Source organism: Drosophila elegans, unplaced genomic scaffold (assembly GCF_018152505.1).
Source record: "Drosophila elegans isolate 14027-0461.03 unplaced genomic scaffold, ASM1815250v1 contig_468, whole genome shotgun sequence".
NCBI classification, from domain to species: Eukaryota; Metazoa; Arthropoda; class Insecta; order Diptera; family Drosophilidae; genus Drosophila; species Drosophila elegans.
Genome location: NW_024545855.1, coordinates 4057975 through 4073665, shown reverse-complemented (window position 1 = coordinate 4073665; position 15691 = coordinate 4057975). Strand labels below are relative to the sequence as shown.

The 15691-nt window shown below is 37.2% G+C and overlaps 1 protein-coding gene across 2 annotated transcripts; it reads right to left on the bottom strand.

Moving 5' to 3' along the window:
• Positions 1-4817: 4817 nt before the first annotated feature.
• Positions 4818-15169, bottom strand: LOC108142943. 2 transcript variants are annotated; one of them, XR_005977587.1, is made up of 3 exons: positions 14933-15169; positions 14589-14872; positions 4818-5149 (listed from the first exon to the last, which is right to left on the bottom strand). XR_005977587.1 is itself a non-coding variant. In XM_017267037.2 (2 exons), the coding sequence occupies exons 1-2, from the start codon at positions 14814-14816 to the stop codon at positions 5042-5044; spliced, it is 336 nt and encodes a 111-aa protein (XP_017122526.2). In that variant the 5' UTR covers positions 14817-14883; the 3' UTR covers positions 4818-5041. The 2 variants fall into 2 exon arrangements, 1 of the variants encoding a protein (XP_017122526.2); XM_017267037.2 differs by lacking the exon at positions 14933-15169 and having other exon boundaries at positions 14589-14883.
• Positions 15170-15691: the final 522 nt, after the last annotated feature.

The following is a 15691-nucleotide window of genomic DNA, read 5'->3' as shown; positions in this document are numbered from 1 at the left end:
CCGAGGAAAAGTAAAATTTGCTTATGAGTCAATCGACACAAGAGGCACTATAGTTTTGCTTTCATTACATGAATGAAACTGGGTCGCTGCGACTACAAATGTATCTGGATTTCATTTAGATTGGGCCTTGCAGGCACAGCCTTATCGCCAAATGACAATCTGCAGAACGTAGCGGAGAAAAAGACCGAGAACGAAGCCATGAGATACTTTTTCCAGTTCGAGCAAATACAACGACTGCAACGAGATGTCTATCTGTGCATTTGAAGGTAAGTTCTTTCACTTTTGATTGGAAGTGGACCATAAATGGGTCACTCTTGTCGGGGCGGAAAAATCTGGTGCGGCGCTTAAAGTTCATGAAGTTGCTTGCTGCGAAAGCAATTAACTTTTCGCATAAAGCGGAAAAACTCCAGCTGGGAAATCACTTTCCTTGTCACACGCTGAGTTCGATTGGCTTCTTTGATTTGACAAGCTTTTGACAAAATTAAAATCATAAATACCAGTCAAAATGACTGCTACAAAAAATGATTTTTGGTCTGATAAATCTTTAAATAATTGAAGTCACGACTTTCAATTGTGCCAAATTGTTTTCAATTATAATTGAAAACGAATCGCGAAATCGGTTATTAATTTGCCCAGGCCAAATATTGAGCCCATGATTCACTTTGCAGCCCTAGACAACTCAAATTTACTTTGATTCCGCATCGACGACGTATCGTTTGCATTCAAGTAGCAAATAATCTCGTCTCAAGTTGACAGCAGCAGCACATCTTTTGTGTGGGCGGAACTATGCACTCTATCTATCTGTCTTTGAATATATATCTTATCGGGCTGAAGGCTGCCTTCAATTGCCATGGCGTTTCATCGGCATCATTACGGGTACGTAAAAAAACACGACAAGAAACATTCGAATACACTCGGTTCGAGTAAAATCAGAGAAAAAAATATGATGTTAAATTAATATAATGACCAAATAATAAAATTAATAATTTAAATTGGCAGTGAAGCATTGAAGAAATTGTGAAAAAAAACTTCTAGATTTCTGAACTTGCAAAAATTATTTTAAAAAGTACATAGATAATATTAATATATTTTTAAAAGTATTAAGTTGGAAACAGAAAGTATAAGTTAACATTTTAAATTATATTTTAGCTTAAAAATAAAAAAGTGTAAGGCCAATTGATACTTTAATTAATACAAACACAAGATAAAAGATTACATTTTACAAATGAATATTTTTTTTGTGTGTATTACAGCATTTGTTCTCTTATCGCAGAAGGAATTGCTGAAATTGCGCTGAATGAATTGAATTCACTTGGCTTGGCTTGATACAGGTGGAAGTGAGGCTGCCTTTCATTTCGGGCAGTGCGCAACTTGCAGGCAAGTAATGGATACTTTCCCTTTGACATGTCCCCAAAACCAGTTCTCCGACTTTTCTCCGTCAATTTGTCAGGCGTATTTATTTTGCATTAAAATGCACCGTTGCGTGGGTAGCTCATTAAAATTGCCTTTGTGTTCGGTGGGGAGGGGACCGAGGTCCTTGGCGCGCAAAAGATGCAGACAAAGACCAGATTTGCCGGCAATTCTCTTTCTTTGGCGCCATTGTATGAAAAATTCTTATTAAGTGATCAATAATCATTTTGTTAGAATGCCAAAAGCACTTACCAGCAATTCCCCGCCAAAGAAAGCAAAAATAGAATAGAAACCAGAACAAAATTACAAACAATTTAAATTGCCGCGCCTGGGGCTTATTTGGTCTTGGTTCTCAACTTGTGGTGGTCTCCAGTTCTCGAGGTTTAGCACTGGGCCCTGTTTTGCGGTCTGGTCTTGGCTTTTCTTTACCTGGACACGCCCGCATTGTTTTGGCCTGCACTTTTGCACAACCTAAAAGCGTTGCTCCAAATGCAATTTCCAAGCGCTGGAATTTGGGTTAAATTGCAGCAGATAAAATACAATTGAGCCAGGGGCTCCGACTGCGATTCACATGCAAAGGAGTCTGCCTGCCGAGTTGGGGGCCAAATCATTATTATTTGTACGTGGCTGGCTAAAAAACAAACCGTCTAAACCAAACTGAACCGAAGCGAACTTGGGTGCACAAACATCAATATCACACCCGACCACTGAAATAATCAATTCAATTAAAATGCCATGCAACTGACCAAAGGGTTCAGACTTCGAACAGCTCCCAGCAGACCGAAAACCCGACCATGATGATAATGATGTAGGGATAAAACTAAGCTGGAAATCCACGGAGGACGAGGCGAGTCAAGTGCCCCTGTCCGCGGGCTCATGAAAAATTCATTCATAGTGTGGAATTTCGCGCTTAAATGTAAAATAGTTTTTCAAACAAGTCGAACACAAAGCGCATTGTGAGGAACCGCCGCCGACAAGGAAGCTGTGTGTTGACTGGTTGGTTGGTGTTATGAAAGGATGCTGAGAAAATGCTCCACGAAATCCCCAACAGCAGACATACATAGGTGGGCCTTAACTTCAGCCCGTGACTTTGGGATTGTGCTTCAGCTTGCGGTCCCAAATGTAACTGCCAACTGGTAGCTGGCTAAGGGAATGGTATTGGCAGCTGCGTTTCTGCCGTTTCTGGGGCCTTTAAAAGCCCAACGACTTAAAGTAGCGGCATTACGACGCACCAACGCGATTAGCATAAATGTATAAATGCATACAGAACATCAGGGGAGAAATGCTCGCAGCTACAGAATTGGGAATACTCTGGGAAATGCTTCGTTTTTATCGAAGGAGCATTAGCTACTCTGCCAAGAAAACATGATCATCTACGTATAAGCGACAAAAATTTTAAGGAAAAAAAAATACTATAAGCTTGAGTTTGCAATGTTAAAAATGTATATCCTAAACTAACATTTTTTTTTAAAATTGTTAAACAGCAAAATTGTATAGAATGGTGGTTATTTCATGTACAACTAAATTATTAACATTTTTGTTCGGTGTTAGCCAGAACCATTTTATGGCCAACATTTTGTACACATGCAGACTTACAAAGTCTGAAAACTCTGTTTGCGAAACCTTAAAAGCATCCCAGGAGCGTTACGCATCGCAGATAGGATACTCCACACACATAGATACTTGTACTTACGGCTTAGGCTAAGAAGATGCTTTTCTGTAAGCCAGCGCATAGGCAACTCCATAAAGATTTCGTCGCATTTAAAAACACCTCAAGTGGAACGGCAAGCACACACATATCCACAATGCCAATGCCGGTGAAGTCATCTCCGTGTACGTGTTTAACTATAGAAAATACCAACTCCTGTGGAAAAACACATTTCGACAAAAGCCCACAGCCACGCCCTCGAGTCTGGAGTTGGCATTTAATTTCCCAATGGCAAGTCCTGGATGACAATTGAAACAAAAAGTGCCCTGGCAACCTTTTAAACCTCACGTTTCATATTTGAATTTATGCATCCAAAAAAAAATGGTTAAAAAACTCAACTAAAAACATCCTAAAAAAAATTCTAAAAAATGCTATCGAAAAAATAAAAATTATTATTCACTTTTAATTGCCATCGGCAATTGTTCAAGTTTTAATTGCCCTTTTTGCCTAACTGGCCATAATCGAATAGACAAATCAACGACCCGCGGGTAAAGCATGCCGACACTTTGAGTGGCTTTTTAATTAATTTTCATATGTATTAAATTTTAATGAATTTAAACGCAATTCAAACAACCGTCGAACGCTTGGCATTCGGTTATTTGAATTGGCTGGCATTTAATTTATGCCCAAACACATGTTCACACAGAAATACATTAGTCATACGCAACGTTGCACAAATATTTATTAGCTATTCCAAGTCACTATGGCGCAAATACCACCGTGAAATGCAAACAAAAGCTCTGTATGTGCGAGCATCATCGATAAACGAACCTTTAGCAGCCATAAATACTACTCAACACTAAATCAATCATACGCAATGTGGTGCTAATTGATTGTGCAAACGTTGGTAAGATGCAAATGCATTGATCAAGTGATGAAGGCTTGTTTAATGCAAACATAATAGTGGTTTGCTTATTTTTAGAGGAGGTTTTCTTTGATCTTGGACTTAAACTTAAATTTATTTTAAATTAAATCATTAAATCATATTTCAACATCAGAAAATTATATTTTTACTGGAAAATAAGGAGTGACTGGTTATTTTATATTTGTTTATCTTTTTAATGCTGATCTCTTGTAGGAATGAATATAATCTTAAGACCTGTTCTTAATACTAAAAAAAGTATTTAATTCAACTACCAAAAAAAAAAACAATAATGGGTGCCATTTTTTAGCAGTCTACATGTACGCAGATTCTGAAGGCAAGTATGCAGTTATCGCTCCAATGAAACACTCTTAATCCCAGTGCCCCATTAAATACTTAAGCGGGGACACTCCAATGCTATCCACTCGAGGAGCGGTTCAACGAACTAGCCAGCAGCACTCCAAACTAAAGCCCTTCCATGATTCAATATCAAGTTGGTAACTCGAAACCTACTTGGCATTAAGTATTACTGACCTGCAGGCGACTCAACCTCAACCTCAACATCGCCGACTCAACATCGGCATTCAGCTTTAGCGTTTAGCATTTAGCATTCAGCCGTGTCCAATGCTAAGATCAATGCCACTCCACGTTGGCTGTGCCAACTTCCTGTTGCAACAACCACTACTACCCTATATGGACACAATATGCTATATATATCTGGCCTGGACTGTGTGGACTCAGTCCTAGTTCTTCTTTTTGCTTTTCTTTTCCTCCTTTTTTATTTAAACACTTCCTCATTTCGCGTTGTGCCCTGGCATTTGGCAGCTATTCTGTGTCAATTCCCAGAGAGTGTCATTCGAACTGGTGAACTGGAGAAATGGAGAACTCGGGAACAGGTGAATGGGACCGGAATGGGATTCCCCCAGTTCCCCCTCTGATATGGCTGAGTGCCAAGAGTAGTGCAATAAACTTGCCGTCCTGAATGGCTGGCAATCAAAGATTTGAATGCAAGATACGATGACATTTACTCGCACATTCAATTGCGCTTTTGATTTGAATATTTACATGCTTGCTGGTCGTAGTCCCAGTTCCGCAGAGTCGAGTCCCTCGGGCTGCCATTCTTTCATGTCCTTTGCTTCTATTGACATAGCCAAATTGGCTTTGCTGCACTGTAAGGAAATATGCGTTACATTTTAGTATAAATTTATTCTCATAGTATACATAGTAATACCTAAAAAATATGACAAAATGATAATATGTGATTGTGTTTTAAAAGTTTGAGTTAAAAGTGATAAATTAATATGGAAACACAACCATTTTTGAGTTATCGAGTTAATCAAAACAAAAATAAAACATATTTAGCTGGCATTGCTTATTTTGTTTTTCACTAACAAGCTAACTAAATTATACATCAATCTTTTTAATTTTAGTCTTTTAATAAGTGAAACCATTTTATTTATTTACAAATATTTTCTTTCCGTTTTTCTCAATGTTTCCCTAGCATCTTTAAGTTCAGTTGTCTTTATTTAAACAGCTTACTAAGTGTTCGAAGAGCCTTGGCATACTTAGGTGGAGTTATGCATTTCAAGCATAAACAACTAATTTGCCTAATTGATAAGCCATGCAAAGGCATCTCAAGATTTCTCGACTTGCCTTCGCTGTACTCTTGAGTTGTCTTGGCTAAGTTTCTGTTTCTGTTTCGGTTTCTGTAGCTGTTTGCTTTGTCCATCAACATCTTTTGAGCTGGGGCACTCGGGCGCAAACTGTTGCACTTCAGACCAGTCTTTGCAGTAGACTCAACTGGAGGATACATGCAGATATGTACAGCAGCGTATTCATACAACTCCCTCTCCACCTGGTGAGCCCCCATTAATTGCAATCAATTTCGCTGTCAACACACACTCCAAATAACTGCAGGATATTTATTTATGGCGCTGCGCTTCCCTTCAGCAACCTTTTGCAACTGAATAATTGCCTTATGACACATTATCATTATTATTAAGGCTGCCACGGGTCGGCAAAAGTTATTATTATCCTTTACCCATCGGACACCCGAGGCCATGAACCTAAGAATTAGAGAGTCAACAATGAAATGCCAAGTGGCTGCTGCTCCTCTAAGCTCATAAATATATTTCCAGTTGGCAACATTATATAATTATTTTGCCATGAATTGCATTGAACTCCGCCCGAGTGCTTCGATGTTTCTTGGTTGCAGTTTGCAGTTTGCCGTTCTTGCCGCAGGCTCGCAACTCTTCATCTGGTTTCTTCTCGGCAGCTGATGCAACGTTTTTAGGCCAGAATCCATGTGCTGCCTTTGCGTGAAATTTATTTTAAAGTGCAAATATTTGCGGCCTGGCTAGTTGCTTAAATGGGAAAACCTGGGAAAAAAAGTTCTGGTAGCTCACAAACGAGCCCACACAGAAACCAGTAATGAAATTGTGTGGCACTCGTCATTGCGCCACTCGCTTTACATATAAATTATATAAATATATACCAATTTGTTTGGCATTGGCAGGCCTACAAAAAAAACGCAGCCAGAGGTGGAAAATGAGTAGTATTGTATTTAAAGTAAAGAAAACACTTTCTTGGAAGTATAAAATATTTAAGGAAATAAATCAACTATTTGCTATTTCATTCGTTATTATTATAAGACATAGGACTTTCAAATCGCAGTATGGTAAATTTAAAACAACAACGAACAGAAAGGAGGACAAAGTACTCCTCTGTAAATGAAAATAAATGCAATTTGTATTTAAATTTCCCTACCCTGACCACCGTAATTTGTGCATCTCTAGCCAATACAAACTTATTATATACTTGCAAAAGTTGTGCACTGTAAATATTTGTACCTACTTCCCGCACTTTTGCCATAGCTACGATGGGTGGTACGAAATGAATGCTATTGGGGGGGTAACCGCAGAGTATGCTTGACTTTGGTTGGTAAAAAACTACGCAGTCCGTTGCCCTCCCCCTCACCCTCACCCACTTTTCCACTTTTCCTCTTCTGGCCACGTTTATTGATGGTCGCGGCAAGTGCTTTAATGGAAATTTAAGTATCATCGTTTAAAATGAAGCAGAAAAGAGCAAACGAACGAAAGAGCTCGGAAAATTCCGAGTTGCGACTGCGACCCTTGAGCTCTGGTCATTGCGTTGGCAACGCAAATTATTATTTTTATTATTATTGCAGGTTTTCGGTGCACATTTATTTTATGCAACTTTTACAGCGCTGCACATAGAAAATATGTACAGGTCCGCTGTAATGGAGATTGTTAAACCAAAAAAAAAAACACATGAAGGGTGTACAGAAATCCCTGGAATTAAGCAAGCAAACACTAAACTCAAATATGCAACCGTAGCGTTGGGGAAATTTGATGGGCGTCAGTGTCGTGAAAAGGCTATAAAACGGAGCCAAGTAATGAGCTACGGTGGCCACACATTAAATATGCAACAATTAAAAGTGACAACAAACTAAGTAACCACCGCAGCCAAACAAAAAATTTGTTCATCAAAATTAAATGCAAGGCAAACATTTGAAAGCCAAGTACAAATTTATGCCAAGCTGCTTAGTTTACCTGAATTGGGTAAAAAAAGTGTTAAGAGCGCGGTAAGCACTTTTAACTCCCCTTCGCCGGAGTAACTTTTGCATTAACAAACCAAGCTCGTAAAAAAGACAAACAGCCCATGAAAACCCAGCCGGAAACTTCGGCCTAAACCGATTTGTGAATTTATTTAGGCAACCACTTTTGGCCTTGACTCCACATTTCGATTTCCCAGGATAACCTATAAATCCTTTCCTAAAAAGGGCCAACAAAATATGCTCATGGTGCCTTTCCATATTTGATTCATGGTGACTTTGGAGAAGAAAGAAAAAACTCTTTGATTTTAAACAAGTTTTATGGACAGTTCTTAAAGAGTTTGGGTTTGAATAATATAATCCTCATTTGTGATAAAACATTTTTTCTCTTTTAATTTATTTGAACTATTAATTTATCGCTTTTACAGTTGATTTAGCAAATAATATGAAATTAATTTTAAATCTGTCCTGTTCGTATACATAAATTAATATCGAGGGCCTACATGAAAGCTTGTTAATTCCACCTTATCATCATTAACAATTAATTATGCAGATACATTGTCCGATAAGGCTGGCGTATGAAGTGAGTGTGTCTGTCAGAGTGTTGTTGGTCAAAGGTGGGGCGTGGCATGATCTAGTGCCTATTAATTATTTGGTGGGTTAATGGAACACACGATGAAAATTTGGTATTATTAAATTTTCAACTGCTGCCTTAATCCAGACGGCCAATGTCCTCGAAAAAAGGAAATGATAAATAATGTCTGCAACTGGTTGACAATTTTAATTACAACAAAACGAAACAAAAAATGACTGTAACATAATATTCTGTTCCCCATTCTGGGGGCGCCTTAAAGTTTTATTTCTCCCCCGACCACAGACCCAACCAAAAATAATACTCCCTCACCTTATCGTCGCCCTGTCGGCATGCACAAAAAAAAATATGATTTATGTATTTAATTTAATGTTCTTGTTGTTGCAGTCGCTTTTAGAGGACGGACTTGGATGTATGTGTTTATTTGTCAGGCGACAACGGGATAATAACAGACAACACCGACGAAGAAGGAAAGTCTCTGGGAGAATCCTACAGAAAACGGTTTCCTTTGTTGGTCTTAACGGCATTTCGCTGTTTTAAAGGCATTAAATTATCTTGGTATTGCTGCTGCCTTTTTTATTTGTTTTCTCTACAGGAAATAAAAATGAAAAATGTGCGGCGACTTAGCCTTGTTTTCGGTTTATCCTCGCCTCTTTGGTGTTCTTCCGCTTGTAATTATAAATAATTTGCCCTGTTGTTGGTTTTTGTTTGGCGGAGTTTGCTTTGAAGTGCATTAATAAATAAATAGACGACAGAGCAACTATGAGGCTTTTGTTGATCTGAATTATGCAAGCTGGCAACAAAATAAAGGGAAATCCAATTGCAGCTTACACAATATTGCTAAACAAATATGGTGCGATTATACGCATTTTGTAGTTAACTACAAACAACTTGATTGTTTGCAATACTTTCAGTAGAAAACTATATTATAAGGAATCACTTAACGAAGTTTATTTATTTTGTATACAAAGAAATGTCCTCTGCTTAAAATATGTTAGGAGCTATAGACAAATAAATAAATATTTATACACTATATTTATACAATATCTTATAAACAATGACTAAGCTATTGGCATATAATATTATCCATTAAGTATAAGGCGCATGAACGTAGTAATTGAGATATAGAACACACACTTGCGAAAACATTAAGCACACACATATGCAATTACCATAAGCCGCACTCACACACAGAGGGACTATTAAGTGAAAAAGAGAACCGAAAAACAAGGATCAAGTGCAAATTTTTGATAATTAAACATTCACAAGCGCCAAAATGCTTAACACAAGCACAAGCGGAGTCAAGTGTGTGGAAAAGGGAGGGCGGGGCGGGGCGGGGCACTGCCTACCGCCTCTTGGCCACGCCCACCGAGGGCCCGAACTTATGCCGGCAATGTAATTAACACACAAAAATTGAAATCTGCTGGCAAGAGACGATGGCTTCATTGAGGTCCTAGGAATGTCTGCAGATGTGAGCGAGTGCATGTTTGTGTGTTGGTTAGCCTGCAGTGTGTGGGTATTTGGTGTTTACACACACGAAGTCGCAACAACATCCTTTTTGTGTTTTCGTAATTAAAAATCAGCTGCAGGATATTTTTCGACCAGATTCTCGCCAACGAAATTACAACCTCAGTGTGCCTGGGTTGTTGTATTCGCAAGTAAGTGTGTATACAGCAATTTTCCCATCTACGTGTAATATGAGAAAACTGGCTCGCCCTTACGACAAATATAAAGCGATTTTATTTCTTCAACTTAATTTCGCAATCAACATGTGTTTAAAATTTAAATTAAAGCAAATTCGAAAAATCTTGGAAAAAAGGATAAAGCCAGTATTTAACTGTTATCCTAAAGTCGTATAAATATCAGTAATAACGATTAAAGTCCATAACATACAAAAATTGACACCGACTGCACCCACCCAATCAAAAATTCTTCTTTACAACCTATTATGATACCTGAAACCTTTAAATTAAATAAATAAAAAAAAGAATGTATGTTTCTGCATTTGAAAAAATTTCAACGAATTTCTTTATTACATTTTTTTATTAATAAAGCAGAAATATTTTTGGTATAAGCGAGTTTAACCAACACGATTTTACACAGCGGACATAATTGAATCCGGGCACCTACAGGTAAAGTACACGAGACGAGGCAGCTTTATTCCGCCGGATAATATGTACGAGCATATGTACAAGTTACTACGTCCCCCCATTCAGCTGAATGTAATGAAGGAGCTTAAAATAATTAACCGGCGAGACTCCGCCTCGCATCGCACAGAGATAAAAGAATTGTAAAAGCGTTTAACCGGCACAACAAATATACCTCAATATGATTTAAACAAATAGTCTGGCCACAAAGGTGTGAGAAATGCGTTAACATTGAAGCCAAAAACCGTGAACAAATATTTTTCAGTCGAACATTTCAGGTCTGGTGCATTCGAAATGTGCCGTTGTCCCCACCAGCCAATCAGCCGAAAAACGTAATTTATTTCCCGATCATTTATTTTATATTAATTAAATATGCGGTTTTAATATATAAATTTAAATCATACACATTCGCATATTTATATTTACATATATCATTTGGGCAGGAAGCCGGGGAAAATCTGTTTTTAAGCTGGAAAGAAAACATTGAGAGATTTCCCCTCGTTGTTTCTTTTTGTATTGCGACCGCAGTGAAAACAGAAAATGCAATGAACCGAAACAAAATGAAATGCTTTGACAAGCATCTGCTGGTTTTTAGTGGTGGGGAGTGGCCTGTTTTTGACAAATTGACTTTGGCAGCAATAATAATAACAATAATAAAAGCAACAAGAACCGATTTTCAAGTACTATATTCCTATTGATTTCAAACGGAACTTGAAATGCAAATGACAGATTTATTTTTCATGCTGTCGTTCTGCTGCTGCTGTCAATCAAATTGTCGAAGGTGTTGATTGATGTCTAGCCTTCATAAAAAGCGAAGAGAGTTCGAGTGGGAGTTATGCATTAAGAACATTTCAAATATTTTTGACAGCTTCGAATTTGAATATTCAGCTTCTTCCTAACGCGGCTGCCAGACACAGTGGTTGAAATTCATTTTTATATATGAAAGTTATATTAAGTTAATATTATATTTGTATACATATATGTACATATGTAGACCACATATGGTCATATGAACTTAGGTCAACTTGTGATAAACGTTGCTTAACTCAGTATAATAAATTATGAATATTTTATTTTGCAAGATAAGATAAAACGTTTTGCTAAGCTCTTTTCTGTGTCTAATTTATATATTAATTGTTTTATTAGTTTGACCTACCAATTTAGTCAGTATATCTTTAGTAATTTTTATAAAAGTCTGTAACAACTCAATAAATCACTTTAGATTGTCTTTTATAAATGTTCTTTATTTTCACTCTCCTTCCGCGGCGAGTGCCAAAATCAAACTAAACTAATTATGTTGAGAACAGTGATCCAAGGTCTAGGAAGAGAGAGAGAGCCTCGCTCTCCTACAACCGTCATCGCTGGCTTAGCTCCTTGGTGCCGGTTCCCACAAAGTCTTTTTTTTTTATATGAGGTTTTCCATTCCATCTTTGTTGTTCAAAAATTTGTTAAAGTTATATTTCTTGAAAAGAAATACATACAATTAAATATGTTTAGGTCTTCTATTCTGTTTACCACAGTATCTTGGCTGCTGCAAAATGCTTGAGTGAGTTTTTCTTATTGACGCAAGCTGAATCCATGGAAGTAGCTACTGAGCCAGCCATTCAAGCGAGCATTAGACATGCTTAGAAATGCAATGGAGCATGTGCAACTTCCATGCTGAAAGAGATTACCCCCTGTCACGTCACGAACGTTCCAATCCTCCCCTCAAAAACATGAATGGCATCCAACGTCTTTAGGAAAATAAAATCACCACAAAAATTGTTATTAGAATCTTAGCCTACATTTCATTGTATGCTGACTCTTGGGGAAAGAACACGACGAGCCCAAACAAAAACTTTGTTCGCAGGTGCTAAATTTGCAAGCGCGAGCTTTGCCTTTGTTTGGGTTTGTCGAGTATAGTAATTTGTTAGCATGTTTATTCATGAAAGCGTCGTCGAGGCAGCAGACATCGGGTAGACGAAAAATAAATACTGGCTAAAACACACTCTGGCCCAAAAGCTCGCTGACAAACACGCACTTGAACAATGCGAAATGCTTGAAACAGCACAGTTTGCAGACCCGCCCCTTCCGCCCCTCGTGACACTCGCGTTTTAAATAATTCAGCGCCACCCGGGGACACACCTACCCACTCAAATAGCAGCGGGCACACCAATAGCTCAAAAGTTATATAATTTATTCAGTGTACAAAAAAATTTACCCTTATCTTAAACTCCTTTATTATACAAATTAAAATAATTAAAAATAAATTATTATTTTTTTGAAAAATAAACTTACTTTTTCGTTTAAAAACATATTCGAACCAACAACTTCATAATTTTATTTTTAATAATTAAATGGTAAAACAGTGATGCCAGGGCCTTCTTTTTATTTATTCATTAAGGGAATATTTTATTTATTAAGTTTTAATAATGTTTTTGGCTGTTTTGTCAATCTTTCTATTATATTAGCCACAAATTATAACAAAACTTGAGTAATCAACCTTTACCAATGAACACTTACTTTTGCCGCCTGTGCGAATTCGCTGCAAGTCAACTACGCCGTATTGTATTTCGCACAAGGCGAATTGAGCCTCAGCAAATGCACACACACATATACAAAGAAGTACAACAGTAATTATTACAATGATTCAAGCTCGATAACCACCCAAAACTGCCAAAACCAATAGGTAAATGGCTTAACCGAGAACTATTTAATGTGTTTATAAACAATTAGCACTTTTGGAAACCTTTAATTATTTGTTCTTTTACTAAAAACGCTCGGAGCAACACACACGCGACTGTCTGCAAGAAAACGAGTTGAGATATTGACTAGCTGCGGCGAATTCGCTGGAGGCAAAGGGAATTGCCGACGATCTAACGCAACTTTTCCAGGCTCTCATTTGTCTGGAATTGAGAGAGAATGATAGGGAACAGGCAAGAGTGACTTCATGGAATAAAACGTTTATTATTTACATTGTTAAATTTATTATTTTATTTTAATAATAAACTATTTTATTTTAAATATTTTATTGAAAATAACAAACAAATTTCTGAACATTTTACATGAAAAAGTAATTAAAATAACAGATAAAATTTTGTTTAAGTAAAAATAGATAAAAAAAATGATCTTCAGAATTTTGTAAGGAAGTAAAATAAATGTACTTTCCTTGCGATTTGAGAACAACTTTTAAAGTAAAAAACGGACATTATGTATATTTATTAATTTTTTTTTTCATTAATAGCATAAAGAATTGATTGATTTTAAGATAATTATAACTGCTTCAATTTAGGAAGAAAATTGTTTTTTATTTGTAAACCTATTTCTTCAACCTGAATTGTTTTACCCACTCACATACTTCGTACGAAAGCAGCGAAATTGAAAGCTTAAACGGCCGGGAAGCTTGACATTTCTGGCAGTGCTTAAAAGCGGGGCACAACACAAAAAAGAGGACGAAAAAGGGCCAGGACACCAAGTTGAACTAGAGGAACGGCCAAGTGCCTTAAATGGGTTGCCGGATTTTGGGCACCATCCGCAGGAAACACAGACACAGAAGGGGCATTGGCATTGAGTTTATCCTCTTAGCTTAACCCCATAAGGCCACAAAAGATGTTTAGCTTTATTTATGTGAAGAAAATGGTAAAGTGGGTTTTTTTGAGGGCTTATGGATTATGCACCAGGGGAATTCAAGGCAATACAGTTGGGTACTAACTTACCACATCTCTTGAGTCACATGTACTTTTACAAACGATGTTACTACTACTTATTTATATTTAAAAATTCTTTCGACGAAAGGTACACATATTCAGTGAAATAAAGCTATATGCCCCAAACTATTATTTTTTAATTTTGCAAAGTTTCCCATGGGACACTGTTGATTTTATTTGCAACATAATTAAAAGCACTACCTGTGCAAATTGTGTCAGTCGTTGAAGAGCTCAACTCCCATGTTCCCTGCAAGCCCATTAAAATTTTTCGCAACACATCCTACATGTTGATAATAAAGTTACTGCTCTACATATCCACGTAATTTCCTTATTAGGACGCCACTCCTTTAATCTCACCAACTTTTTTCACTTTTGATGCAGTTACTTGGCATAAAACTTACAAAAAGCAGTGAAGCACCGAACTCCGCACTCTCAATGGAGAATTCAATTAAAAACTTCAGCTCCCCTGAGGGGAGTGAAAGTAGGAAAAATAAAAAAGAAAAGGTTCGAGGCAGGGGAGGATTGAAAAAATCATAGAAGTATTTTTGATTTCGTTCGCATATTTCTGTTATTGGTTGAAATTCTATACGGGGGATTAGTGCCACCCACCTGGAGTTTCAGGAGTCTGGTTTGCCTGGTTTCTCTGGCCAAACTCGCACAAACGAAATAATCCAATATACATATTGTATTGTGCGATAATACTAGGGCTCGAATCGAAGTCCTGCAGATTTCTTTGCTTCTTTTTTTGTTCATTCCAATTCCCAGCACCCACACTCTTCTTTTGTTTAACAATGCTTTCCGGACATCGTTCGCTTGTTTTCTCTCCATGCTATGCATTTCATTTAAATTTTTGGCAATTTTTAGGCAGTTTTATGCTTGGGTAAAGTCAACAACTGGCGAACAGATTTCGATGGAAAATCATTTCAATTTCTCTGGCAAATTTGCATACATACGGGCCAATGTCTGTCTGTTATTTTTCGGTGCTTTGTGCAAAAGAATCGGCAGGAGTTTAAACGCCCACCAAAGGATCCGTTGAGGTGAGGCTTTAATGAAGCCTCAAATCACTTGTCTCTATCCCACCCAGAAAATAAAATTTCCCCTTGCTGAATAAGTAAACAGAAATTTTGCTTATTTCTCCTTGAGCGTCTGGCCATAAATTACTCCGGCAGATAAAACTAATTCGAGAAGAATATTTGAAATTGTAATTGTCGCAAACGATGGAGATGGAGTGGCCTGCTCGAATTTATTCTCATATTTGCCACATTGATTTCGGGCAGCTGCTGTGCCGCATTTTGTTTGTTTCTGGGTGGTTTCCTCTTTTTTCTGCCAACTCTGCATACAACGAAATAAAAGATAATGCTGATTGTAAGTGCTGCACAAAAAGAAAAAAAATCATACAATACAAAATGAAAAATAGTTCTTCAAAATGAAGTTATTAACACTTACGTAGCATAAATCCGTAATATCCCAACACCTTTTGAAATTTATGGCGTGAATTCTTCAGAATAAATTTCAATGTCAACAATATATTTAAAATACTACGAAATACCTTTGTTTATTATGTGTTAATAGCAAAGCACTTAAAAAAAAAAAGTAACGCAACGGCGTAACTACATTTCAAGTATTTTCTAATTCTAAGCCGCGAATTCTTCAGAATAAAACTAAAAAGTGATACGAAGTATTTTTTTCTATGTTATTTTGTAAAGTGTGTA